Below are 27,159 nucleotides of genomic sequence, written 5' to 3' on the forward strand. Positions count from 1 at the left end.
GTCGGCGCCGCGCTCGGGAGAGTCGGTTCCTCCCGATTCACACCCATATGGCTTCAGATGGAACCATCATTTGTGTTCCGTAATGACCGGCTTGCAAGGTAGCAAAGGGAAACAAACGTCTCGTTTTCAGCCTCTCCCCACCACCTTGAAATAAAACTGGCAAAAATAAAAAGAGCATTCTGGGAAGTACTTCATCATTTCAACGCTCACGAATTCAAAACATAAACAAAGGGCTCCGAGTGCCCCGGTCAGGGGCGCGGGGCGCACGGCGGGCCCGGGGCAGGTGAGCGCAGGTGCGCGCCCGCCCCCACCCCCGGGTCCCCCGGCTCCCTCCCCATCCGCTCCGCGCTCCCCTTCCCCTTTCCCTTCCCCGCCCGCTCCCAGCCGCCGCCGCCGCCCCGCGCACGGCCTGGAGCGGAGGCTGCGCAGGGCGCGGGGCGGCGCGGGCCGGGCGCGGGCCGGGCGGACGGCCGCGTCTTTCTTCTCCTGGCGGTGATGTCATTGGGCGACGGCGGCCGAGGCCGGGGGGCGGCGGCGGGGGCGGCGGCGGGCGCCCGCAGGTTCCCGAGCCGCTCCTGAGAAGGCGCCTGACAGCGGGCCGGGGCGCACGGAGAAGCGGGCCGGGCTGGACCTGCTGGGCCGCGCCGAGCCAATCGCCGGCGCCGGCCGCTCCATGGGCGAGGAGGCGGCGGCAGCGGGGGCGGTGGGGGCCGCGGGCCGGGCCGCCACTCCGAGGTGAAGGCGCGCGCCCCTCCCCGCCTGCCTCCCGGGCCGCAGCGATGAATTCCGCCGAGCAGACCGTTACGTGGCTCATCACTCTGGGGGTGCTGGAGTCGCCCAAAAAAACCATCTCGGACCCGGAGGGCTTTCTGCAGGCGTCGCTGAAGGATGGGGTGGTCCTCTGCAGGCTGCTGGAGCGCCTGCTCCCCGGGACCATCGAGAAAGTAAGTCCCGGCCCGCGCCCCCGCCCGCGCCCCCCGGTCCGGCCCGCTGCGGCCCGGGATGCGCGCGGAGCACCTGAGGCCGGCCGCGCTCGGGGAACCCGTGCGCCCTCCTTTGTGCGCGAAGCGGCGGCGCGGCCGGCGCCAGGACCGTGGCGGGAGCTCGGGGGGCGCCATTGTGTGCGGGGCAGGGGGAGGGGGCCGGGGAGGGGGTCGGGGGGAGGGGCGGCGCGGGCGGCGGGGGTCCCCTGGAAGGAGAGTGCACCGCAGCGAGGAGACGGGGCTTCTGCGCCGCCCGAACGCTGAGTTGCCCCTCCGCGTGGGGGCCGGCCCCGCTCCCTGGCAGCAGCCGGATCGGAAACCGCGTTCCGACGCCGTGCGGCTCACTCCGCTGGCTTTGTGTGGACAGTTCTTGCCGGTGGCGTTGCGTGAGTTTCGCCTCCCGGGTTAATCGACCGGTTGCTCTGTATTTTTAAAGATGCACGCATCTGTAGCTGAGGGCTGCGCTGTGAAATGATCTACTACTTTCCCTCAAGAAAATTCCCCACCTATCCGAGCCGAGAGGACGGCAGACACAGGGTCTAAGTCCTGGCACTCTTCAAGGCTTGTTTAAAATTCTAGATTTCGTTCTCAGGTCCCTCCCTCGTTCTGAACAGAACCTTTAGTCCTGCAGACACTCCTTCTCCCTTCCGGCTGGTGGTTCCCAGGCTGGAGCGTGTGAACCCTGACCCGAATCTCTGGAAGTGATTAAAGTTTGTTTTCATCGCCCACAAGCCGGCCAGCAGGGCCGAGGAGACAGGAGAGCTTCTAAAAACGATATCTCCCTGTAGCTCAGAATACTAAAATCTTATTCCCAGGGTGTTTCTTCGAGGGGTGGGGTGGGGGTGAGGGTGGCCAATATATAGCGTTAAGATCAACAGTTATTTAAAAGGTGTTAAATATAGAAATTGAAGTGTACCATAATTAAGAAGAATTTCAGTTTTTAAGTGGGGTGTATTGGCCCCCATACAGGATGACAACAACTTGTAAATAAAATGCCACGTAAGTGACTTGAAAAAGTAAAATGTTTAATTTTATTCATACACATGTACATGTTCTCTTGCTACATTTTAAATGAGGTCAGAAAACATTTTATTTAATATGAATTTGGCTTGCATTCCAGTTTTAGGTATTTTTCTTACTTGGAACATCTTTATGAAAACAGAATCTGCATATTAGAGTGAATGGCTGCCTGCCTGTCCATGAAATAAAAATGTTCCTTAAAAATGAACCTGATGTCACAGTGAAATTATGATTTAAGACAGGAGGACTAAGGAGCAGGATCTGACTTTCAAGGCATTCAAAATACTTTGCTGTTTGGATACTGGTACCTCTGGTAATAAAAGACAGATGTTGAGAAGTGTTGAAATGCATGCAAAGTTCACCAAAATAGGCTTAAATAAAATTCTGTTCCATCTCTAAGAGCAAAGCTTTAAGAAATGTCATATGCTGTATTGATAAAAACATGTCGCCATCAAAGAATATGTTGTTTGGCATATTAACTGTATTAATATTGATTGGTCGACTTCAATAATCATTTTCTTTTAAATTATAGAAAGATTTTCCTAGAAAACAGTAGCATTCATTTCATCTCTAAAACAACAAAGAGAAGAACGAATAAAATGTTGAGCTTGCAGAAGCCAAGTTGAAACAACTCAACATATTCTAAAACTACAGTCATTTGGAAATTTCTTAGGTCAGAGCTGTTTTTGATTCCCCCTGAGCTCCAGTTGGTTTGTGTTAAACTGACTGTGTTGCAATGAAAGTTTAATGTCAAGGCAGCATACTGTAGACACAGTTACTGGTTCTCTGGAGTTCAAAGGTAGGTTTTTGGAGTAAAATATTAGCCGTTTTCTGCCTCTGAGATCCCTGTGTTTCAGAAGTTTCATGAGCTTTTTCCATTTCCTAGGCAGAGTTATCTGGGTTCCTTCCTTCCTTCCTTCCTTTCTTCCTTCCTTCCTTCCTTCCTTCCTTCTTTCCTTTCTTTTCTTTCTTTCTTTCTTTTTCTCTCTCTCTCTCTTTCTTTCTCCTTCCTTCCTTCTTTCATAGAGGTGGGTTCTTGCTCTGTTGGCCAGGCTGGTCTTGAACTCCTGGCCTCAAGGGATTGTCCCATCTCGGCCTCCCAAAGTGCCGGGATTACAGGTGTGAGCCACCACGCCCAGCCAGTTATCTGGGTTTTTGGTGTTTTCATGCTTACCAGATAATCTATGCCACAAAGCACACATGCTGAATAACTTTTACTTAAATGTGGGAATGTGAGTCTGAGGATGTTTTTTCCTTAAAAGGAAGCATTTGGAAACTTAACTGAATGTTCATGTGGACATGACAGGGGCTTCACTTGACCTCTGCTGCAGGAGTGCCCTGACAGCCAGTGAGCGGAGGGCAAGTGGCCTGCAACCTTCGCCTCTGCAGGCTCACAACCTGGCATGGGCCATGAGGCTGGGGATGAGGGCAGAACTAAGAAACATGGCTGGGTGCCTCGGGCTTCCCATATGTCTTTTATTAAGAAACCATGCCCTAATGTGTTTCTTCCATTATGCTCATTTGTTCTGTTTCAGAGTTAGGAAGAGGGTGGAGGGAGCAGAGAGGACGTTCACGGAGTGTCAGATTCTTCTGCTCATTTAAAGGAAACTTTCCACCCAGGTTCCCGCTTTGCTTTTAAGGTGGAAGGTTAGACAGTGAGAAGATGGAATTATAAACTTTACATGAACAGTTCAGAAAAGAGACGCTTTTCATTATACTGGACGGATGTTTTCTGCTATAGGGGAGACGAAAATGGGATTAAAAAGTTTTCCCCTTCTCTGTATCTGGAGATCCTGCACTTTGGTTTTCTCCAGGAGGGGTCAGGATGTTTGGCTGGGCTGCCCACATCTTCGGCTTCCCACGCTCCTCCCGTGAGCAGACGCTCTCTGAGGTCATGACGTCTAGGGAGCCCTGGTAGCCTTTTTCTCACAAATTCACTTTAAACATCCCTAGGGTATTTAGTCAAAGGAGGTGAAATCAAGATAGATGAATTTTAGAGGATGGAAAATTTCTGTTAAGACTAATACAATGCATTAAAATCATGGAAATCATGAAATGCTCTTTTAATTTCACTTGTGAATGCAACAAATGAAGTCTCTTAACTCACTATGAAAAACTCAAGGAACTTGGTTCTTTCTCTGGGTGTCCCAGGAGAACAGAACACAGAGAACCTTCCTGTGTAATCCATGTGATGTGCTCCCGAGAGACCCTGTTTAGGTGTTTGTGGAACATAATTGAAAGTCAGACGCTGCTTCTGGTCTTAGTGCTGGATGTGGAGGCATTTGTCTCTCAGCTCTGGAGGTCCAAAGTCTGGGATCAAGGTACCTGCAGGGCCTCATGCCCTCAGAAGGCTCCAAGGAGGGGTCTGTCCCAGGCCACTCTCAGGCTCTGGTAGTTCCTGGCTTGTGGCAACACAAGTCCAATCTTCACATGACGTCCGTGCTGTGGTTTCTTCTTTGTGTCCAAATTCCTCCTTTTTAGCAGGACATCAGTGGAATTGCATTAGGGGCACCCTACCCCAGTATGGCCTCATCTTAACCGATTACATCTGCATTGACTTCATTTCTGAATAAGGCCCCATCCTGAGATACTGGGGGTTAGGACTTCAAATACGAATGCTGGAGGAGCACAGTTCAGCTCATGACAGGTTGTTTCTACGTTTGAACCAGATCAGTTTATTAGCTATTGATCTGATTGCACAATGCCAGGTGCTAGGGGAGATTACAAAACCTACATAATAGAGTCTTGGGGGTTCTAGTACAGAAAACATAACTCGAAAGACAAGAACAGCATGAGGCAGAAGGAAGTCAAGAGTCGTAATGTCAGATACGGATGAGAAGGAGCAAAAGAATCAAGGAGCTAAGAAGACCAGCATTTGAGCAGGTCAGACCCAAGACCTTCCTGACGTGTGGGTAAGAATATGGTTTGCATTTCCCAAACTGTAACCTGGCAGCCCTACGTGGTTTTCCACAGGCTTGCAGAAAGTCAGCCAATCTGACGTCGCATAGGAAAAAGAAGATACTTTTTTCCAGGTGAACTGGAGACTCCCTTTCTGCTCAGTCTTAGGGGTCTGGGGTTGGTTAGGGGCTGGTGTGGCGAGAAGCAGAAGTGCTCACCTGCTAGAAATGTGCCTTTTCTTAGGTCCTTTGGCCCTAAAAAGAACGTGGTGAGTGACCACATGTGGTGGTAGGGTAATGTTCTCACTCCGGCCTTTGACCTGTAGCCGTCGGAAAGACTTGTTGATTGGCTAAGTCACTTATAGAGAAAAGTTATAATATGGTATCTCCAGACTGTGTTTTTAAGGAGAGTTCTTTAAACCCTGCAAACTGAATGATTGGTTATATCAAGTTGCTTCTAACTAAACTACTCTGAATATGGTTTCAGAATAGTGAATTTTGCAATAGTAAACATTTCCTTTTGAAGCATGTGACTTTATAGTCCTGTCTCAACCCTGAACCAATGTGATTCTTGTTTGGGTTTTAGGCCTAGGGAAGAAGGTAGCTGGAACTGCATTTGCTAGCTCACTAAAAAGAAAGCAAACAAACTGAAATTCAATTTAAATCAGGAGCGCCTGAAGAGATTTCCTGAGAACCAGAGTAGAAACTAGTGTTTATGTTGGCATCACACAGACAGGAGTGCACACACACATAAGCATACACACACGCATACATGCACACTTGCACATGCACGTGCACACACACGCATACGTGCACAAACATGCACATACGTAAACATGCATGTAAATACACGCACACGCACACACAGACACATGCGTGTACACAGACATGCACACGGACACGTCTGACTGGGGTTGAGGGAGTGGGGGAAGGAGTGCTGGCATATGTGGCGTTCCACTTTCTCAGGGGCAGCTGCTCGGTGAACTCTCCAAGCCCAGTCCAAAGGATGCCGTCTCAGGACCCGGCCCTCATTCTATTAATAGAAGTCACTCCAGAATGTGCCTGCTCGCCTCTTTTCTTTAAGCACTGCCTGCCTTTCTATACATCTTCTTAAAAGAGAATAAGATGTCTGCCCAGCGTGGCAGACAGCATGCTCCTCTCGTTTGCAGGCGCTGTCCCTTGCAGTACCCATACTGCAGATGAGGACCCTGAGGTCTGGCAGTTAGCTTTGCCCCAGGTCATCTGGCTGCACTCGGAGGCGGAAGATTCCAGCTCAAGACTGTGACCTTTCCCATGGAAAACAAGACTGCTTCTGCCACCTATACTGAACTTAGGGGAAGATTGGCAACCACTGCCTTCAGAAATTTACAAACCAGATCAGGAAATGAGACAGAGGCAGCAGTGTAACTGAGCACCCAGGCAGGACAAAAGTGAGGACTGGAGGGGGTGGCTCAGGTCACCGGCCACAGGGGCAGAGTGGGAGCCCTCAGGAGTGCCTGGAGCCGCTGCTGGTGTCCTGCTTCTCGGGACATCTGGAAGCAGCTCTGCCCTTCAGTGGACATGACCCCAAAGGCACCCAGGGTATAGCCCCTTGCCCTGGGGGAACCTGCAGAAGCTCCTGCAGAAGGCTGTGTCTGGGCCTTTCTCCCCGGCCGCAGAACGTGAGTTCAGTGTTCCTGTGCATCCGATAACTCACTGTAGTTCCTGGGCTTCGCTACTCTGCAGGGCTTACCAGATTTCCGCTTAGTCCCAGATTTCACAGTGTGTGCGTCTACACCACACACACTTTAAAATTCAAGTACTATGTACACGCGAACATCTCTCTCCCTTTAGAGGACACTGATCACTCTAAAATGTAAAAAGTGGAGGTGATGGGGGCTGTGAGGTGAGTGGGGGCAGAGCTGTTTGTTCTTGTGTAGGGTGGATTTTAGCCGTTTGGATTGGAGTCTTGTGTGGGCTTGACGCCCACGCGTCTCTCACTGCACGAGGGAGGTGGCAGAGGCACATCATCCCTCTGGGCACGCAGCTCTACCACGTGCATCGCTGGGAGCCAGGAGGACTGGCATCCCCCGAACCCGCGGGTCCCCGCCTGGAGACACTGGGAGACCCGGTCCTCTGTGTGCTTCAGAGTCAGGCACACCTGGCTTTGTTCCTGCAGCCATTTGCTCTGTGACTTCCGGCACCTGTCTAACCTCTTGGAGTCCTAGTTTCTTCCTCCTAAAAATGAGATGAATGATATCCACTGGTGGGGGCAGTGAGGTCATTACCAGGGTAAATGAGTAGATGTGCTGGGCACAAAGTAATTCCTCAGTACGCAGTAGTTACTGTTTTGTTGATTGACACTGAAAACCTTCCCCATTGTGTCCAGAAGACTCTAAGCCAAGATTTGAACCTCAGAGCCACCCAAATCCAGGAACACTGGTTAATTCTCACAACAGGGCAGACTCTTGCAACTTTCAGGGGCTGGCAGCCTCTGCATCCCACTCTGGACAGACCACCATTGTCTGGGTTGGTGGGCCCGCTGAACGTGGCTTCCAGGGCCCTCTGGTCAGCGCCAGATCTGGGCGCAGCTGCTGAGTGCACACAGCTGCTGGTTGGGGAGCGGGAGGGCTGAGCGGGTGGACTCAGATTTCGCTTATATAAAGTTTCATGCATCAGCAGGGCCGGGAGTCAGAGATGGGAAGTGAGGGCCAGTCTGCCCCACCTGGTGTCTGCAGAGAGAGGGCTTTGGGGCTGCCCCTGGGCCCACTGCTTCCCGGGTACAGCTTCTGACTTCTCCTTCCTTTATCAGTTCTGTCAAGTTAGGTTAGGAGAATTAATCTATTGATGTTTTTATATTTCTAACTTTAGCTTTGAACTTTTAAGGTTTGATGCACCAGACTGGCAGTTCTCAACCCTGTTTTTGCAGGATGGTGTCATGTCTGCTGGGGTCTCAAGGCGAGGGGGTGGGGGGAACTGAAATGGAATGTGTGCACAGTGTATTTCAAACACATGTATGTGAATTCATTTAATCATCCCTTTTACCAGGTTCCTATTGTGTGCGTGCTAGTGACCCACATCACACACACGGAAGCGCACGCATGGATGCCAGCCATACCACCTCTTCAGGCAGGTCAGAAGAGAAATGCTAGGATCTTGGGTATAAAGTATTTGTGAGTTCTCAGGATGAAGGAATGTAGAGTCATCCAGCCCAGATGACTCCTTTTGCAGATGACTTCACTGAGGGCACCTGCATGTGGTTGTGTAAGCTGTGTACTGCTCAGTCTTGGGAGAACCGTTCACACTGTAGTCTAAGCGAATGGCTCCAAGGCCTGTGCTGGGAGGCGGCCCTGGGATACTATGTATAGAGGTCAGCCTCCCAGGACACAAAGCAGAGTGAAGAAGGGTTGGAGTAGACGATAGAAGTGGCCCCAGTTCTCCAACCCTCCCATGCCCCTGGCAAAGTGACCTTGTAGCGCTTCCATCAAGAGGTAGGAGTCTGCCTCCTCACTTCTTGAATCTGAGCTGTGACTTGTTTTGGCCAATGCACTGTGGCAGAAGTGACCAGTATCACTTCGTAGCCCAGGCCTTGGAAAGGCTTGCACTTTTCTGCACTCTCTCAGGCCCTGTGTCTACCCCCGAGGAGACCCCAGGGCTTGGGTGCTGGTGGTGTGTGATCACATGGAGGAGAACTCAGTTGTCCCTGCCTAGGCCATCCCAGACCTATCTGTAGCCAGCCAACTTCAAACATTGAAGAGAGCCCAGCCAGGGTCAGCAAGCTGCCTGCCCTGCCCAGAGCAGGCACAGCTGCACCAGCAGGCCCAGACCAGGCTGACTCGAGCCAGCCACTGAGGTTTACCATGGCCATAGATAACAAATCACATACATACACACATGCCCATGCCATTCTTAACTAGGGACGTGCTGATATGTGTAAATACATTCCATCCCAATCACAGGAGTGCTTGTACCTTTGTTTAAAATACCCTCTGTATCCTTTATTTCCTTGATAATTTCCTCTCCAGTATTTTCTCTATTCTCATTTTTTAGAAATCTTATTAAGACTAATCAGAGATAATATCTATTGAGTGCATACTGTATGCCAGGCACTGTTCTAAGGACTTTGCCCATAATAATGGATCTAACCCTCCTCACCACCCTATAAGGGAGGCGGTGACAGGATCGCCCTCATTTTCAGATCAGGAAACGGAGCTCCAGAGCACCTGGTAACTGGCCGTCCTTGGCTGGTGGGCTGCGCCCCCGGCCCCGTCCCCTGCCCCTGCGGCCGCCAGGCCTCCTGGGTTGAGTCTCATTTGCTGACCTTTCCGCTTGTATCTTTCTTCTCCTTTTAAAAGACATTTCCTTGACTTGATCTCCCAACTTTTCTACTAACATTGTTTATTTTGACCTACTTTGGCTATTTGTTTTTTAATTTCTAAAAGTTCTTTTGTTATCTGGTTTCTCTCCGTTTCTTCCCTTTCAGTCAGTCCCTTCCTGTTTCTGGGATGATTCCTCTCTTCCCGTGAACATTCATTACAGTTTCCTTGAAGGGTGGTTCCTTCCCTGCATTCACTGTCTCTGTTTCCTCTGAGTCCTCTTGTGCAGTTTTTTCTTCCATGTTGGAGATTTACACAAACATCATGTGATCTTTCAAGCGTGAGGCCCTCAAAATGACCAGGAAGTCCTGTGTGACTGCTGGGGCTCAGGGACACGCAGGTCTCACCGTGGGGCAGCCTGGCGATGCCCGGAGTCTGGACCTGTTGGTCTCTTCTCCAGCAGCTGTGAGTCTCTCCAGAGACGCCTCCATCTGCTGCCTATCAGAGCAGTGTCCATCCTCACCTTGGCTCCTGTCCATGCTGGCCCTCTCCATGTTCTGGCCTCTTTGGTTCGCTTTTCCCCAGAGAATAAGCCTCAGACCCCTGCAAGGATGGCAAGAGGGGTGGCCAGCTGTGATGGGGCTGGGGCCCCTAGGCCTGCGTCTGACTCTCAGACAGGTGGCTTGTCTACCACCTGGCAGGGTGCACTTGCCACTGGCTACTGGGATGGGACCTTCCTAGTCTCTGCTGAAGCCCCACCCATCCTCTGTCTGCTCCCTGCCTTCGTAAGGGTGGCCTGGGGATGGGTGTCTTCTAGTTTTTTTGTTTTGTTTTGTTTCGTTTTTTAGATAGAATCTCACTCTGTCACCCAAGCTGGAGTCCAATGGCGCGATCTCGGCTCACTGCAACGGCCGCCTCCCAGGTTCAAGTGATTCTCTTGCCCCCGCCTCTCGAGTAGCTGAGGCTACAGGTGTGCACCACCACGCCCGGCTAATTTTTGTATTTTTAGTAGAGACAGGGTTTCACCATGTTGGCCAGGCTGGTCTCAAACTCCTAACCTCAAGTGATCTGCCTGCCTCGGCCTCCCAAAGTGCTGGGATTACAGGTGTGAGCCAGTGTGCCCGGCCAGGTGTCTTCTAGTTTTATTGAAGATGATGCATGTGTTTCTTGTTCTCCTGGCTGTTTTGGAGGGATTTTTTTTCAAGAGAAGTGAGGCTGAAATAATTTTACTGTACTGCTTTGGACCTGGAATCTTTCCATTATGAGAGAAAGAGAGAGAGTGAGAATATATGAATGAATATCCATGTCCTACGCCCTGGGTTTCATATCTCCTGAGTACTTTAAAATTACTAGAGAAAACCAAACTGAAAGCTGGTTATTTGAAATGTTCTTTTTTCTTGTTGCTTGGTATTTTGTGCATAACTTTATTATTATACTTGGAGCATTTTTTTTTTTAAGGGGCTGGTGGTCATCCTATCTTTTCTCTATAGAAGCTATATATAATTCAGAATCCCAAAAAGTGTATATAAAAGAAACGTAAGCCTCATCCAGTTTATATTAAATTGCTTTTGTCTAAAATGGGCATCCACAGCTCCAAGTGTGTTTGGATTTGCATGTTCTCTTGCCGTGAAGCCTTGTTCTGACAATGTGATCTGTTAGCAACGCCTTTAAAGTGGTCCGGCTTTGATTATTTGTAAATATTATGGCCAGTGATGGCTTTTCTCCCTCAATTCTGAGTGTCTCACTACTAATTTCCTATGCCAGGATACTGTTTCACCAATGTCCTGTCCTTAAAGTAGCTTAAGTCCATAAGGGACTTTTAAGTGCCCATTTGTAGTTAGCAGATTTTTCAGATGTCTTTTGTTAGGAATACAGATTTTCTGAAAAAGCCTTTTGCTTTCTGAACACATGTCAAAAGATTGTGGCTTTGTCATTCACTTTAAGGAAGAATGCTACAGTGATTTTGATAGGAAATTGGGAGATGCAGAGGATATTCCTGGTTCTGACTATGTCTGTTTGGCTCCTCAGGAAGAGGGAGAGCCTCACCTGCCCGTGTGGAATCGGTCAGGCCTCTGTTTACCTTGAGCAGTGTCATTGAGGCTTCCTCTGGGGTGCTTAGGAAAGTGCCTTAAGACCTGGGTTTGTCTCATTGATCTCATAAAGCACTGGTGCTGGTGACAGATTTCTTCTGGTGGAAACACATTTTCTGGTTATAGTCGTCCGTATTTGTTAAGGATTTTTGTTTCTTTTGAAAATAGGCTTTAAGGCTGGGTGCGGTGGCTCACGCCTATAATCCTAGCACTTTGGGAGGCCGAGGTAGGCAGATCACCTGAGGTCAGGAGCTGAAGACCAGCCTGGCCAACATGATGAAACCCCATCTCTTCTAAAATACAAAAATTAGCTGGGCATGATGGCGGGTGCCTGTAATCCCAGCTATTTGGGAGGCTGAGACAGGAGAATCGCCTGAATCCGGGAGAGTGGTTGCAGTGAGCCGAGATCATGCCACTGCCCTCCAGCCTGGGCAGCTGAGCGAGACTCTGTCTCAAAAGAAAAAAAAAAGGCTTTAACTAAATAGAATATGGCCAAATTCTTGTGACTTGTGACAAAGGTTAAAATTCCAGAAAGTGCCCTAGAAGCCATAATTTTCCATGATAACAGACTAGAATGGAATGTCTTTCAGACTTTATCAATTGATGACAAATGGAGAAAAATAAAAGTTCATTTATGGCACTTCTGACCAAGCACATTTCCCTAGATTGAATCTGAGTAATTGCAACGTCAGCTATCTAAGGTTGCCTCTTCAAACAAATAACCTGGAGTCATAAGCACACTGTTTATGAATTGCTCAAATGAAATTCTGGGAGCGAGACACCAGTCACCCTGCACATAGTTAAATCTTTTGTTGCCTGTAATGGAGCTTCCACCTTAAGAAACTAGAAAAATAAGGGCAAATTAAACTCAAATTAAGTAGTAGGAGAAAGAGAATAATAAAGAACAGAATGGAGATTAGAAAATTACTAGCGAGAACAAACAAAACTGAAAGCTGGTTATTTGAGAAGAATCAATAAAATTGATAAACCTGTTGTGGACTGATTAGGAAAAATGGGGAAAAGACAGAAATTACCAATGTAAGGAATCACCACGGATCTTACAGATATCGAAAGATAATAAGTGGATATTAAAACATTGTTATGCCAACAATTTCTACAACTTAGGTGAAACGGATAACTTTCTTGGAAGACACGAAGCTCACTAAAGAAGAAATTGATAACCTTAATAACCCTACATCTATTACAGAAATAAATTTGTAGATAAAATTCTTCTCATAAAGAAAATTCCAGGCCATATAGTTTCACTGGTAAATTCTACCAAGCTTTTAAGAAAAAAAAAAAGTAATTTTACACAAGCTCTTCTAGGAAATTAAAATTGGGCCAGGTGCAGTGGCTCACATCTGTAATCCCAACATTTTAGGAGGGAGGATTGCTTGAGGTCAGGAGTTTGAGACCAGCCTGAGCAACATAGTGAGATCCCCCCACAATCACTACAAAAAATTTTAAAAATTAGCTGGATGTGCCTGTGGTCCCAGCTACTTAGGAGGCTGAGGTGGGAGGATCACCTGAGCCTGGGAGGTTGAGGTTGCAGTGAGCCATGATCACACCACTACACTTCAGCCTGGGTGCCAGAGTGAGACTCTGTCTCAGAAAAAAAAAAAGAAGAAGGAAGGAAGAAAAGAAAGATTAATAATGAGGTTGTACTTCCCAACCCATTCTAAGTGGTAAGCATTATCCTGATAACAAAACTGACAAAAACATTATAAGAAAAGACTATAGGCCAATAACCCCTATGAACATAGATGTAAACCTTCAAAAAAATTTAGCAAATCAATTTCAGCATTACATGTAAAAGGTAAAATATAACCTAGAAACATTTATCCTAGGAAATAAAAATCAATCAATACAATTCATGATATTAACAAACTAAAAAAGAAAAATCCAGAGGATTATCTCAATGGATGGCAGAAAAAGCATTCAATCCAATCCAATCCAACGTAAACTCTTGATAAACACTCCCAGTGATCTAGGAATAGAAGGAAACTTCCTCAACATGCTAAGGGGCATCCATGAAAACCTACAGCCTATGTGAGACTCAATGGTGAAAGACTAAAAGCTTTCCCCCTAAGATCAGGAACAGGACAAGGGTGTTCCCTCTTAGTACTTCTGTTCAGCCTTACACTGGAGGTCTCAGCCAGTACAATCAAGCAAGAAAAAGAAACCAAAGCCATCCAGATCGAAAAGGAAGAAGTAAAGCTGTCTTTATGTGTAGACTATATGATTGTCTGTGTAGAAAATTTGATAGGATCTACAACATAGCTACTAGAACTAGTAAGTCAGCTGGATATGGTGGCTCACACCTGTAATCTCAGCTATTCAGGAGGCTGAGGTAGGAGAATCGCCTGAACCTGGGAGTTGGAGGTTGCAGTGAGCCAAGATTGTGCCACTGCACTCCAGCCCGGGTGACAGAGCGAGACTCTGTCTCAAACAAACAAACAAACAAAAAACTAGTAAGTCAATTTAGCAAGGTTGAAGGGTTAATATACATAATCAGTTGTATTTCTATATATTAGCAACAAATGATCAGAAATTGAAATTTAAAATACCATTTACAATAGCAAAGAAATGAAAGAAAGACGAGTTAATGGGTGCAGCACACCAACATGGCACATGGATACATATGTAACAAACCTGCACATTGTGCAGATGTACCCTAAAACTTAAAGTACAATAATAAAAAGAAATGAAAGCAAAGACAAATGCTTAGGGATAAATCTGACAAAAGATAAGAAAAACATGTACACGCTCAGCAACATATATTGCTGAGTGAAATTAAAGATCTAGATAAAGGGGGCTATACATAACATTCTGGGTCAGAAGTCTTGCTATTAAGCTGTTCTATTCATGTTGGTCTGTAGATTCAACAGAATCACAACAAAAATCCCAGAATTTTTTCGATAGAAATTGATAAATGATTCTAAAGTGTCTATGAAAGGCAAAGGGCCTAGAAACAACTTTGAAATGGAAGAAGAAAGTTGGAGGACTTGGTTTCCAGGGTTTTGGAACGGTAATGGAGTCAGCATGACGTTGCAATAAAGATAGAGAAATAGATCAACAGAACAGAACAGAGGTAGAATTAGATCCTTAAAGACATAGACAACTGATTTTCAACAAAGGCACCAAGACACTTGGCTGTCCAAAGGACACTCTTGTCAATAAATGATACTGGAGCAAGTAGATACCCATATTTGTAAAGATGAACTTTGATCTATACCTCTTAGTATACAAAAATTAACTAAAAATGAATCATAGATCTAAATGTAAAGCCTAAAACTAAAAAAATCCTAGAAGAAAATATAAGAGAAAACATTTGTGACTTTGCACTAGGCAAATAATTTTTATATATGACACCACAAACATGATCCATAGAAGAAAGAATTCCATACAAGAAAGAGTGGACAAATTGGACTTAAAACAAAAAGAACTTCTATTATTTGAAAGACACTGTTAAGAGAATGAAAAGACAGTCTATATATTGGAAGAAAATATTTGCAAATCACATGTCTGTTTAAGGATTTGTAGCTAGAATATATAAAGAACTCTCAAAACTTAGTAATTTTAAAAATGGGCAAATGATTTGAATAGACATTTCACCACAAAATATGTACAGATGGCAAATAAGCACTCAAAAAGAAGCTCAACATTATCAGTCATTAGGGAAGTGGAAATGAAACCTGCAAGGAGATAGATACCACTACACACCTGTCATCATGGCTGAAATCTAACAGAGTGATCCTCCCAAGTGTTGGCGTGTATGTGAGGGAACCAGCACTCTCATGCACTGACAGTGGGAAGGTAAAATTGTACAACTGCTTCAGAAAACAGTTCATCAGTTTCTTAAAAGAGTAAACATACATCTACCAAATGTTTCAGCTATTCTACTTCGAGATGTCTGCCCAAGAAAATGGAAACGATATGGCCATACCACGCCTTGCACACAAGTGTTCATAGCAGCTGTATTTTTAATAGCCACAAACTGGAAATAATGCAGATGTTGTACAGTTGGTGAATAGATAAACAGATTGTGGTATATTCCTGTAATGGAACATGGCTCAGCAATAAAAAGAAATATTCCATGACATGGATGATTCTCAAAATTATGCTGAATAAAAGAAGCCAGACAAGAAAGTACTTAATGTATGATTCCATTTATAGAAGATTTCTAGTGACAGAAAGTAAATCAGTGCTCACTTGGGGACAATAGCTGGGGTAGGAGAAAGTGATTGTGGAGTATCAAGGAGACCTCTGCGTGAGGGGCAGAGTCATTACCTTGCCTCTTGTGACATTTCCATCAGGTTGCACTATGTCAAAACTTATCAAAGTGCACAGTTTACATATGAGCAGTTTATTGTATGTCAGTGATACCTCAATACGGCGTATGACAGTCTTTACCCTGAGCATAATTACATTTTTGTTGAGTGTAATGGAGCTTTAACTCATTTTATTTGCTGTCCCCTACTTTTGAACCTAATCGTGAATTTAGAAAACATATAGAATTTTAATGTGCAATGGTAAATTGTGTACTTATGTTTTATTAGGGGAAGGGATTTATTGACAGCTCATTTATTGATTCATTTGTTTATTTTCTCATCAAATCTTTACTATGTTCCAAGGATAGTGCGAGGAACTGGAGATTTCGCAGAAATAGACTCGCATACTATTTAATGGAGGAGAATAACATGAAAAGAATTACACGAACTGATTGTATCACACATGAGCTATGTGCTCTGAGGCAAGAGACAGATTTCCAAACACGCAGCAGACGAAACTATGCCCCTTGGCAGATGGGGGCCCAGTGGCGGTTTGGGGAAAGCTGTCCTCAAGAAGTGGCATTTGAGTTGCCCTTTGACTGATGGGTAGCTGTCGTAAGAGGAGGGGCATGCACCCCTAGACAGAGGGGCCCTTCGAGGCCTGGGGCAAGACGAGGCCTGCTTTGTTGGGAGTGGTGAGGAAAGGCCTGGATGGGTAGTGCTGGAACTGAGGGGACACGGAGAGACAGGCAGAGCCAGGCAGCACAGGGCTGGTGGGCCCTTAGTTTTTAAAGGTTTTGATACTTTTCAAATTTTTAATGGGAGAATGATATGATCAGCTCTGTGTTTTGAAAACAATACTGTAGCCATATCGTGGAGAACAGATGAAATGAGCCCAGGACGGAGGATGTGAAGATGGTTATGAAACTCCCACGGTTGCCCATGGAGAGCTGTGGGAGCCTGGACTAGAGTGGAGGCAGTGCTGACAAGGAGATGGGGATGGCACTGAGGGAGTCCAGGAGGGTGCAGTGGCAAGCGGACAGGGGGACAGTGCTTAGAGTGACTCCTGGGTTTCTGGTTGCACAACAGGATAGATGGGGCAGTCGCCTGTGCTGGAGCCCTGGGCGAGGCTTACCTAGGTTTGGGGCAAGGAGATCAGGAATGGATTCAGGGTTGGGTGTGTCCTTGGAGGCATCCGCATGAAGCTATTGGAGCTTAGAGGCCCCCTGGACTGAAGCATACACGTGGGACTCGTAGTACAGAGATATGAACTGAAGCTGAAGGACTTGTAAGGTTTCTTACAGGGCAGTTAAAGTGTGAACGTGAGAAGGCCGAGGGCCAGCCTTGGGAAGGGTGGAGATGAACAACCAGGCAGTGCTGATGAGCCTGAAGAGAGAGACTAAGGCAGGGTGGTCAGAGGCCATTAGGAGACGGGCAGTGACCTGAGGTCAGGGGACCAGGGTGCTGGTGTGTTTCTGAGAGGTCAGGTGAGTGCAATTCAGAAGACTGTCTGCCGGCTTTGGCCTGTGCTGGGTGGGAAGGAGGGTGCTATTCCTAGCTGTTCTAGGACAACTGGCCAGCACACACCCAGAGCCCACATACTGGAGCAATGCGGGCGTGCCCAGGACTGAAGAGGGGGCTGGGAGGGAGCCTGGCAGTCGCCGAGGGGAGTGGAAATGTTGGAATAGAATTGTGGAGTATGAGAGAGGGGTGGACTCAGTGAGGGGGTGGACGGTGGGCCCCGTGGAAACCCACCCATGAAGGGGTGCATGCACCTGTAGCGATTGGGAGGGAACTGAGCGGGAGATTAGGGCACTCATTAACTGTCTTGAATGTTTGGTTAAGAGGAAGTGATCTTCAGTGAGGGTCAGCGTGTTTTTCTTGATAAAGGAGGCTCTAGCAAACTGTATCCCTTTCAACAGCTTTAGCGGAGAATGTCTCACATTTTTTATTTCCTTTCCCACGTTTTAAAGTGTATTCTTTTCCTTCCTGATGGATGCATCTGGTGGTTTAAGGCCAATAAGTGTTGCATTGAGCATGAACAGTTGTTTGTTACTCTCAAAATGTCTAAGACTCTCATCTCCAGCTTATAAATGTATTGATGTCAGGTGTTTAATATTTCCCCTTTGATTCATCTGATAGTGAATGGCTTCTGAGGTCAGGATGGGGACACTGCCAAAACCAGCTGCTCTCTGCTGAGTCTCTGTTTTGCAGGTGACATTTGAAAGTCTAGATTTGATATCATTAAGGCATTTTAGGGAAGTCAATGTATAAGTTTTAGAAAGTTCAGGTGCAAATTGAGGACTATCTGTGTGAGGATTTTATGAATACACTTGTGTCTCTCCTGGGATTTACTTTTTCTTTCCCTTTAGAAAATGCTCACAGTGTGTTACATATCATGCTAAATAGATGGAGATGAAGCAAATCCAGTGGTGCTTATTGGGAATATAGTTCCTAAATAACCGCTGTAAATGTAAGTAATGTCCTGGGGAATTATTTTTCTAATTCAAAGCATTAAAACATGAACAATTCAGTTCTGCCTCCATGTGTGGGAGAAGTAAACTCACCACTTACTTTTTTCTTTTTAATCCTTTTTTTTTTAGAGGAAGGTGGGTAGAGAGTGTTATTGGGAGTAAGGTAGGGATATTGAGGGAAGGGAGAATGATGTACACACACACATACATGTACATACATAAGTACACACACATCTATGCATATACACACATGCATCTGTACACACATGTATATATACATGTATATGTGTACATATTTATATATACACATGCACGCATACACACATGCATATACACATTATATAATGCACACATATATATACATACATATATACATATATACATCCAGTATGTACACACCTCTATATGCACATATCTATAAACACATATGCCTATATACATGGATATGCACATATGCAGACATACACATGCACATACGTAAACATACATGAACACGTGCATATCTATACACATGTTGATACACGTGTATATGCATGCACATATATGCATATGTTTCAGCTTATGGGTGGAAAATATCTCGGTTGGTTTGGTTTTCCTCCTTTTATAGTCAGAAATGGCAGACCTGCTCAACATGAACTTTTGTCCATCAGATATGGAAGTGTTAGTGATGTCACTGACATCAGAATTGGCAGTACATGTTTTTCCAAGTTGTTTTCAAGTAAGATGATTCTTCCATCTTTTTTTTCTTTTGTCTAGGTGGTTATATGGTTTGTAAATTTGGGTGTATGTGAGACTGCCCAAGGACCTGTGGAAATCGATCACTGGATACTACCCCCAGAGTTCCTGATTTCGTAGGACTGGGATGGGGCAGAGAATCTGCTTTTCTTTATATATATATTATACTTTAAGTTCTAGGGTACATGTGCACAACATGCAGGTTTGTTACATATGTATACACGTGCCATGTTGGTGTGCTGCACCCATTAACTCATCATTTACATTAGGTATATCTCCTAATGCTATCCCTCCCCCCTCCCCCCACCCCACAACAGGCCCTGGTGTGTGATGTTCCCCTTCCTGTACCCAAGTGTTCTCATTGTTCAATTCCCACCTATGAGTGAGAACATGCGGTATTTGGTTTTTTGTCCTTGTAATAGTTTGCTGAGAATGATGGTTTCCAGCTTCATCCATGTCCCTACAAAGGACATGAACTCATCATTTTTTATGGCTGCAGAGTATTCCATGATGTATATGTGCCACATTTTCTTAATCCAGTCTATCATTGTTGGACATTTGGGTCGGTTCCAAGTCTTTGCTATTGTGAGTAGTGCCGCAATGAACATACGTGTGCATGTGTCTTTATAGCAGCATGATTTATATTCCTTTGGGTATATACCCAGTAATGGGATGGCTGGGTCAAATGGTATTTCTAGTTCTAGATCCCTGAGGAATTGCCACACTGTCTTCCACAATGGTTGAAATAGTTTACAGTCCCACCAACAGTGTAAGTGTTCCTATTTCTCCAAATCCTCTCCAGCACCTGTTGTTTCCTGACTTTTTAGTGATGGCCATTCTACCTGGTGTGAGATGGTATCTCACTGTGGTTTTGATTTGCATTTCTCTGATGGGCAGTGATGATGAGCATTTTTTCATGTGTCTGTTGGCTGCATAAATGTCTTCTTTTGAGAAGTGTCTGTTCATATCCTTTGCCCACTTTTTGATGTGGTTGTTTGTTTTTTCTTGTAAATTTGTTGAAGTTCTTTGTAGATTCTGGATATTAGCCCTTTGTCAGATGAGTAGATTGCAAAAATTTTCTCCCATTCTGTAGGTTGCCTGTTCACTCTGATGGTAGTTTCTTTTGCTGTGCAGAAGCTCTTTAGTTTAATTAGATCCCATTTGTCAATTTTGGCTTTTGTTGCCATTGCTTTTGGTGTTTTAGACATGAAGTCCTTGCCCATGCCTATGTCCTGAATGGTATTGCCTAGGTTTTCTTCTAGGGTTTTTATGGTTTTAGGTCTAACATTTAAGTCTTTAATGCATCTTGAATTAATTTTTGTATAAGGTGTAAGGAAGGGATCCAGTTTCAGCTTTCCACATATGGCTAGCCAGTTTTCCCAGCACCATTTGTTATATAGGGAATCCTTTCCCCATTTCTTGTTTTTGTCAGGTTTGTCAAAGATCAGATAGTTGTAGATGTGTGGTATTATTTCTGGGGGCTCTGCTCTATTCCATTGGTCTGTATCTCTGTTGTGGTACCAGTACCATGCTGTTTTGGTTACTGTAGGCTTGTAGTATAGTTTCAAGTCAGGTAGCGTGATGCCTCCAGCTTTGTTTTTTTGGCTTAGGATTGACTTGGCAATGCAGGCTCTTTTTTGGTTCCATATGAACTTTAAAGTAGTTTTTTCCAATTCTGTGAAGAAAGTCATTGGTAGCTTGATGGGGATGGCATTGAATCTATAAATTACCTTGGGCAGTATGGCCATTTTCACGATATTGATTCTTCCTATCCATGAGCATGGAATGTTCTTCCACTTGTCTCCTCTTTTATTTCATTGAGCAGTGGTTTGTAGTTCTCCTTGAAGAGGTCTTTCACATCCCTTGTAAGTTGAAAAGTATTTTATTCTCTTTGAAGCAATTGTGAATGGGAGTTCACTCATGATTTGGCTCTCTGTTTGTCTGTTATTGGTGTGGAGGAATGCTTGTGATTTTTGTACATTGATTTTGTATCCTGAGACTTTGCTGAAGTTGCTTATCAGCTTAAGGAGATTTTGGGCTGAGACGATGGGGTTTTGTAGATATACAATCATGTCATCTGCAAAGAGGGACAATTTGACTTCCTCTTTTCCTATTTGAATACCCTTTATTTCTTTCTCCTGCCTGATTGCTCTGGCCAGAACTTCCAACACTATGTTGAATAGGAGTGGTGAGAGAGGGCATCTCTGTCTTGTGCCAGTTTTCAAAGGGAATGCTTCCAGTTTTTGCCCATTCAGTATGATATTGGCTGTGAGTTTGTCATAAATAGCTCTTATTATTTTGAGATGCGTCCCATCAATACCTAATTTATTGAGAGTTTTTAGCACGAAGGGCTGTTGAATTTTGTCGAAGGCCTTTTCTGCATCTATTGAAATAATCATGTGGTTTTTGTCTTTGGTTCTGTTTATATGCTGGATTACATTTATTGATTTGCGTATGTTGAACAAGCCTTGCATCCCAGGGATGAAGCCCACTTGATAAGCTTTTTGATGTGCTGCTGGATTCGGTTTGCCAGTATTTTATTGAGGATTTTTGCATCGATGTTCATCAGGGATATTGGTCTAAAATTCTACAGAACTCTCCACCCCAAATCAACAGAATATACATTCTTCTCAGCAAAACACCGCACCTATTCGAAAATTGACCACATAGTTGGAAGTAAAGCACTCCTCAGCAAATGTAAAAGAACAGAAATTATAACGAACTGTCTCTCAGACCACAGTTCAATCAAATTAGAACTCAGGATTAAGAAACTCACTCAAAACCGCTCAACTACATGGAAACTGAACAACCTGCTCCTGAATGACTACTGGGTACATAGCAGAATGAAGGCAAAAATGAAGCTGTTCTTTGAAACCAACGAGAACAAAGACACAACATACCAGAATCTCTGGGACACATTTAAAGCAGTGTGTAGAGGGAAATTTATGGCACTAAATGCCCACAAGAGAAAGCAGGAAAGATCTAAAATTGACACCCTAACATCACAATTAAAAGAACTAGAGAAGCAAGAGCGAACACATTCAAAAGCTAGCAGAAGGCAAGAAATAACTAAGATCAGAGCAGAACTGAAGGAGATAGAGACACAAAAAACCCTTCAAAAAATCAATGAATCCAGGAGCTGGTTTTTTGAAAAGATCAACAAAATTGATAGACTGCTAGCAAGACTAATAAAGAAGAAAAGAGAGAAGAATCAAATAGATGCAATAAAAAATGATAAAGGGATATCACCACTGATCCCACAGAAATACAGACTACCATCAGAGAATACTATAAACACCTCTATGCAAATAAACTAGAAAATCTAGACGAAATGGATAAATTCCTCGACACATACACCCTCCAAAGACTAAACCAGGAAGAAATTGAATCTCTTAATAGACCAATAACAGGCTCTGAAATTGAGGCAATAATTAATAGCTTACCAACCAAAAAAAGTCCAGGACCAGACGGATTCACGGCCGAATTCTACCAGAGGTACAAGGAGGAGCTGGTACCATTCCTTCTGAAACTATCCCAATCAACAGAAAAAGAGGGAATCCTCCGTAACTAATTTTATGAGGAGAATCTGCTTTTCTAACAAGTTCTCAGGCAGTGCTGGTGCTGCTGGTCTTGGGGCCATAATTGAGAATCACTGAGCTAGCCCACTGAGCTCATTAGCCCAGCAGCACCATGACCTGGACCAGCCAGATGCTGTGCATGACCCTTGAAGCAGACAGGAGGCCACGGTGTGCTCACCTGGGCATTTTTTCCGTGGGTGGCACAGGCTGCTCGCTCACCTTGGTGTGCCCTCCCCATCCTCATGCTTAACAAGTTTCCTAACTAGTACATTCCTAGTTCCAGACAGAGCAGACCCCGAGTGCTGCTTCCTCATGGGCTTTTGGAGTATTTAGGCATGGAGGCAGAGAGACAGAAAAGACATCGTGCTTGGGTTGGAAGGGGACTCAGAATTTATCTGAAAAATTGGAATCCCATTTGTTTCTGTGCATAATTTTTTAAAATAAAAAAGAATGTATGTTTTTTTTTTCATGCAACAGAAGAGAAACAATCTCCATTAAGAGGCCAAGCTCAGGAGGTTTGTACAAGATTTGATGAAATATGTTACTAAATTGAGGCATGTATGGAGACATCAGTGAAATAATCAAATTAGTGTTGGGAAGAACTATAGCTAAAAAAGATATTGAGTCACAAAAAATGACCAGAAGACGAAGTCACACTGTTTTAGGTAAAGATGCTTTTTAATGCCGAGGCTTTTAAGGAAGAGTAAATCAACCATGTTGCCTGGTTGTGGGAACTAAGGGCAGCCTCAGGGAAGAGTCTGGGTTGCCAGTTCAAAAACACAGCTGGGGCCAGGCACGGTGGCTCATGCCTGTAATCCCAGCACTTTGAGAGGCTGAGGCAGGCGGATCACTTGAGGTCGGGAGTTCGAGACCAGCCTGACCAACATGGAGAAACCCCATCTCTACTAAAAATACAAAATTAGCCTGGCGTGGTAGCATGTGCCTGTAATCCCAGCTACTCGGGAGGCTGAGGCAGGAGAATCGCTTGAACCCGGGAGGCAGAGGTTGCAGTGAGCCGAGATCTCACTGTTGCACTCCAGCCTGGGCAACAAGAGCAAAACTCTGTCTCAAAAAACAAAAACAAACAAAAAAAATTAGCCGGGTGTGGTGGCTCATGCCTGTAACCCAGCTACTTGGGAGGCTGAGGTGGGAGGATCACTTGAACCCAGGAGGTGGAGGTTGCAGTGAGCTGAGATCACACCACTTCCCTCCAGCCTGGATGACACAGCGAGACTCCATCTCAAAAACAAAAACCAAAAAACACAGCTGGGCAAACGGCTGCTCATCAAGGAAGCAGTTCATGTTGTGGAGTTCAGCTGAGCCATAGCCTCTTTCTAACTCGAAGGGTTGGTGGGTTTTCCTGTCCTTAAATTGGGGATGCCCTTGTACTCAAGGTCTGAAGCAGCCTGCACCGTTTGCACTGTCCTTTCGGCAAAACCAAAGACACATTGCTCAATTTCAGTCCAGCGTATGCTTTGCAATTCAGTGGCCAATTGAGGGTCCATTTGTAAGAACTGAATATGGAGAAAATGATGACAATTTTGACAACACCCCACCCCCAAGTCTGGCCATAGGAGAAAACACTGCATCATAGAGAAAGAGCTGGGTCTGGAGAACTGGCTCCAGCTGACACAGAAGCTCCTTTTCTAGACGGTTCATTCCCTGGTGGTTTTGCTGAAGCCTTTGGTGACCGTGGCTGCTTTCATGAATGGCGCTGGAATCACCTGACAAGGATTTCCAAGCAGCCATCATGAAAAGGGCTCAAAAAGCAATGACAGGTTCTCTGGAAACAAATGAAACAATGGAACATCTCGGCAAAGAAATAAAACTTACGAAAAGGAAATTAAAAGTATAGAACTGAATAGAATAATGGAAATAAAACTCACTGGATGGGCTCAAAGGTACAGTAGAGATGGCAGAAGATTGATTAGTGAATTTGATCGTGGACTCATCAAGGAAGGGGCTCAGTGTGGACAACAGAGAGAAAACAGACCTCAGAAAGCAAGGGCTGCCCGGGGTGGCAGGACGTCTGCAGGACGGCAGACAGCGTGGGAATGACAACAGGATTCTTCCCTTCCCTCGCTGGCTCCTTGTCTCTCCCTCTGTGTCTCTCTGTGACTCTGTTTCTCCCCTCTTTGTCTCTCTGTATCTGTGACATCCTCTATCTCTCTGTCTCTCCCTCTCTGTGTCTATGTCTCTGTCTCTCTCATCTCTGAACTGTCAGAATCACAGGAGGCCTTCAGAGCATGTTTTGTCCCCCTTGCTAGAAGAAGAGCCACCCTGTGAAACCTGTGGCTCTTGTGGGTGCCTGCATGGAGCACTGGCAGGTGCCTGCATGGAGCACTGGCGGGTGCCTGCGTGGCGTACTGGCAGCAGACAGGGGCCTGATGTGGGCTGCAGGAGCAGGCCAGCTGCTTAGGGGGAAACCCAATTTGGGGCCTGCGATTTTCCTTAGCAATAGGGAGACAGGAGCTGTAATCAGAACTTGCTCTGGACAGCACTGGCTGAACTGATGCCCATGCACAGAGGAAACTGAGCCATGGGCCTGCAGGGGGGCAGTCCTGGGAGAGCACTGGGAAGCCCATGGGCAGCTGGCCGCAGGCAGAGCCAGTGGCAACAGGATGCAGCCATCAGTCTCAACAGGGAGGGGTGAAACTTTTAAGGTAAAATTAGACAATCTTTCATTTATCTCTATCATTTTGTCTACAGTGATCATATTTCCAAGTCTTTTTCGGGATAGTTCCTGTCTTAAACATCCAATTCTCACATTAGACCAATTATATTACTTTTTGGTATATTACTTTTTGCTGTGTCAGCATCACTGAACTTCACTTTTGATAGCCATAATCAAGTGATTTATTAGGGTGTCACAGGCACAGGTCCTTCATTCATTAATTCACAAATAATATACCAAGTGCCTGTCTGTATATGCCATCTGTTAAGATACAACCGTCATCCAAACAGACCAAATACGCCGCAGCTGGAGCGTGTATTGTATAGTGCAGGGAGAGATTCTGTAAACACCACACAGAAATCAATGAGACAGTACATTTACCAGTGATATGTGTTATGGAGGAAAACAGCAGGTGGCGGGTGGGAAGCGCCAGCACTTAGGGCGGTGGTGCAGGTTTACATCGGGTTATCGGGGAGGTGTTACTGAGAAGTGACGTGAACAGAGACTTGATGAATGGGAGCGAAGAAAGGAGTGATGTGAAGATCTGGGAGGATGGTGTTGCAGGCAGAGGGAACAGCTAGTGCGAGGTCCTGGGGTAGAAGCCTGCCTGGCGAGTTCCAGAACAGCAGAGGCCAGTGAGAGTGGGGAGGGTGGTAGCTGGCTGATGAGGTCAAGGAGGGAACAAGGGAGCAATTGTGTAGTACCTGCTTGGCCATTCGAAGGACTTGGCCTTTTATTATTAACCTTTTTTTGTTTGTTTGTTTGCTTTTTTAGAGGCAGGGTCTTGTTCTGTTGCCCAGGAGGGAGCGCAGTGGCAGATCACAGCTCACTCTAGCCTTGAACTCCTGGGCTCCAGTGAACCTCCTGAGCCGCTGGGACTACAGCATACGTCACTATGCCCAGCTAATTTTTAATGTTTTTGTAGCTACAGGGTCTTGCTATGTTGCCCTGGCTGATCTTGAACTCCTGGCTTCAAGTGATTTTCCTGCTTTGGCTTCCCAAAATATTGGGATTACATATAAGGTCTAGGCATGAGCTACCACACCCAGCCTAGACCTTATTTTTTAGAGTAGTTTTAGGTTTCCAGAAGAACTGAGCAAAAAGTACTGAGTTCCTATATAGTCCCTTCTTTTGCCTACCCACTTTCCCCCATTAACACCCTACATTAGTATGATGCACCTGTTACAATTGATGAGCTGACACTTATACTTCATTATTAACTAAGGTTCACAGTTTCCATTAGGGTTCACTGTGTGTTGTATGTTCTGTGGGTTTTGACAAGTGTATAATGACATGTAGCCACTGCATAATATCATGCAGAGTAGTTTCACTGCCCTGAAGTCCTCTTTGCCTAGTCATCCCTCCCTCACCTCAACCCCTGGCAACTGTTGATCTTTTTAATGTCCCCATGGGCTTTTTTTAAAATTACATTTACTGGTTTATTATAAGAATATTGTAAAGGCTACAGATGAAGAGACATGTAGTGCGAGCTATGGGGGAAGGGTCGCACAGCTTCCATGCCCTCCCTGGGTGTGCCCCCTCCAGGAACCTCTATGTATTCAGCTGCCTGGAAGCTCCAAAAGTTTTGTCTTTTCCGGAATGTCACACAGTTAGAACTACACATTCTGTAGCCTTTCTGATTGGCTTCTTTCACTTAGCAATATGCATTTAAGGTTCCTCCGTATTTTTTTTTTTTTTTTTTTTGAGACGGAGTCTCGCTCTGTCACCCAGGCTGGAGTGCAGTGGCGCGATCTCGGCTCACTGCAAGCTCCGCCTCCCGGGTTCATGCCATTCTCCTGCCTCAGCCTCTCCAAGTAGCTGGGACTACAGGCGCCCGCCACCACGCCCGGCTAATTTTTTGTATTTTTAGTAGAGACAGGGTTTCACCGTGGTCTCGATCTCCTGACCTCGTGATCCGCCCGCCTCGGCCTCCCAAAGTGCTGGGATTACAAGCGTGAGCCACCGCGCCCGGCCTCCGTATTTTTTTTTATGGATTGATAGCCCATTTCTTTCTATCACTGAATAATCCCATTGTATGATGTACCACTGTTTTTTCTCCATTCACCTATTGAAGTACATCTTGGTTGCTTCCAAGTGTTGGCAATTGTGAAGAAAGTTGCTATAAACAAATGTGTGCAGGTT

At 45.6% G+C, this 27,159-nt stretch overlaps 1 protein-coding gene across 6 annotated transcripts in view; it reads left to right on the forward strand.

Annotated features, from left to right (window-relative positions):
* Positions 1-27,159, forward strand: part of ARHGEF7 (Rho guanine nucleotide exchange factor 7) — a 190,833-nt gene continuing 163,674 nt past the window's right edge. For 2 of the 6 annotated variants that reach the window (XM_058438073.1, XM_058438075.1), the window contains exon 1: positions 696-944. In XM_058438073.1, coding sequence (XP_058294056.1) covers positions 780-944 — 165 coding nt within the window. In that variant the 5' untranslated portion in view covers positions 696-779. Of the gene's footprint in view, positions 945-27,159 lie in introns of all 6 variants that reach the window. The other 4 variants (XM_032151319.2, XM_058438074.1, XM_032151317.2 and 1 more) reach the window with 4 other exon arrangements.

Source organism: Hylobates moloch, unplaced genomic scaffold (assembly GCF_009828535.3).
Source record: "Hylobates moloch isolate HMO894 unplaced genomic scaffold, HMol_V3 SCAFFOLD_4, whole genome shotgun sequence".
Taxonomy (NCBI): domain Eukaryota; kingdom Metazoa; phylum Chordata; class Mammalia; order Primates; family Hylobatidae; genus Hylobates; species Hylobates moloch.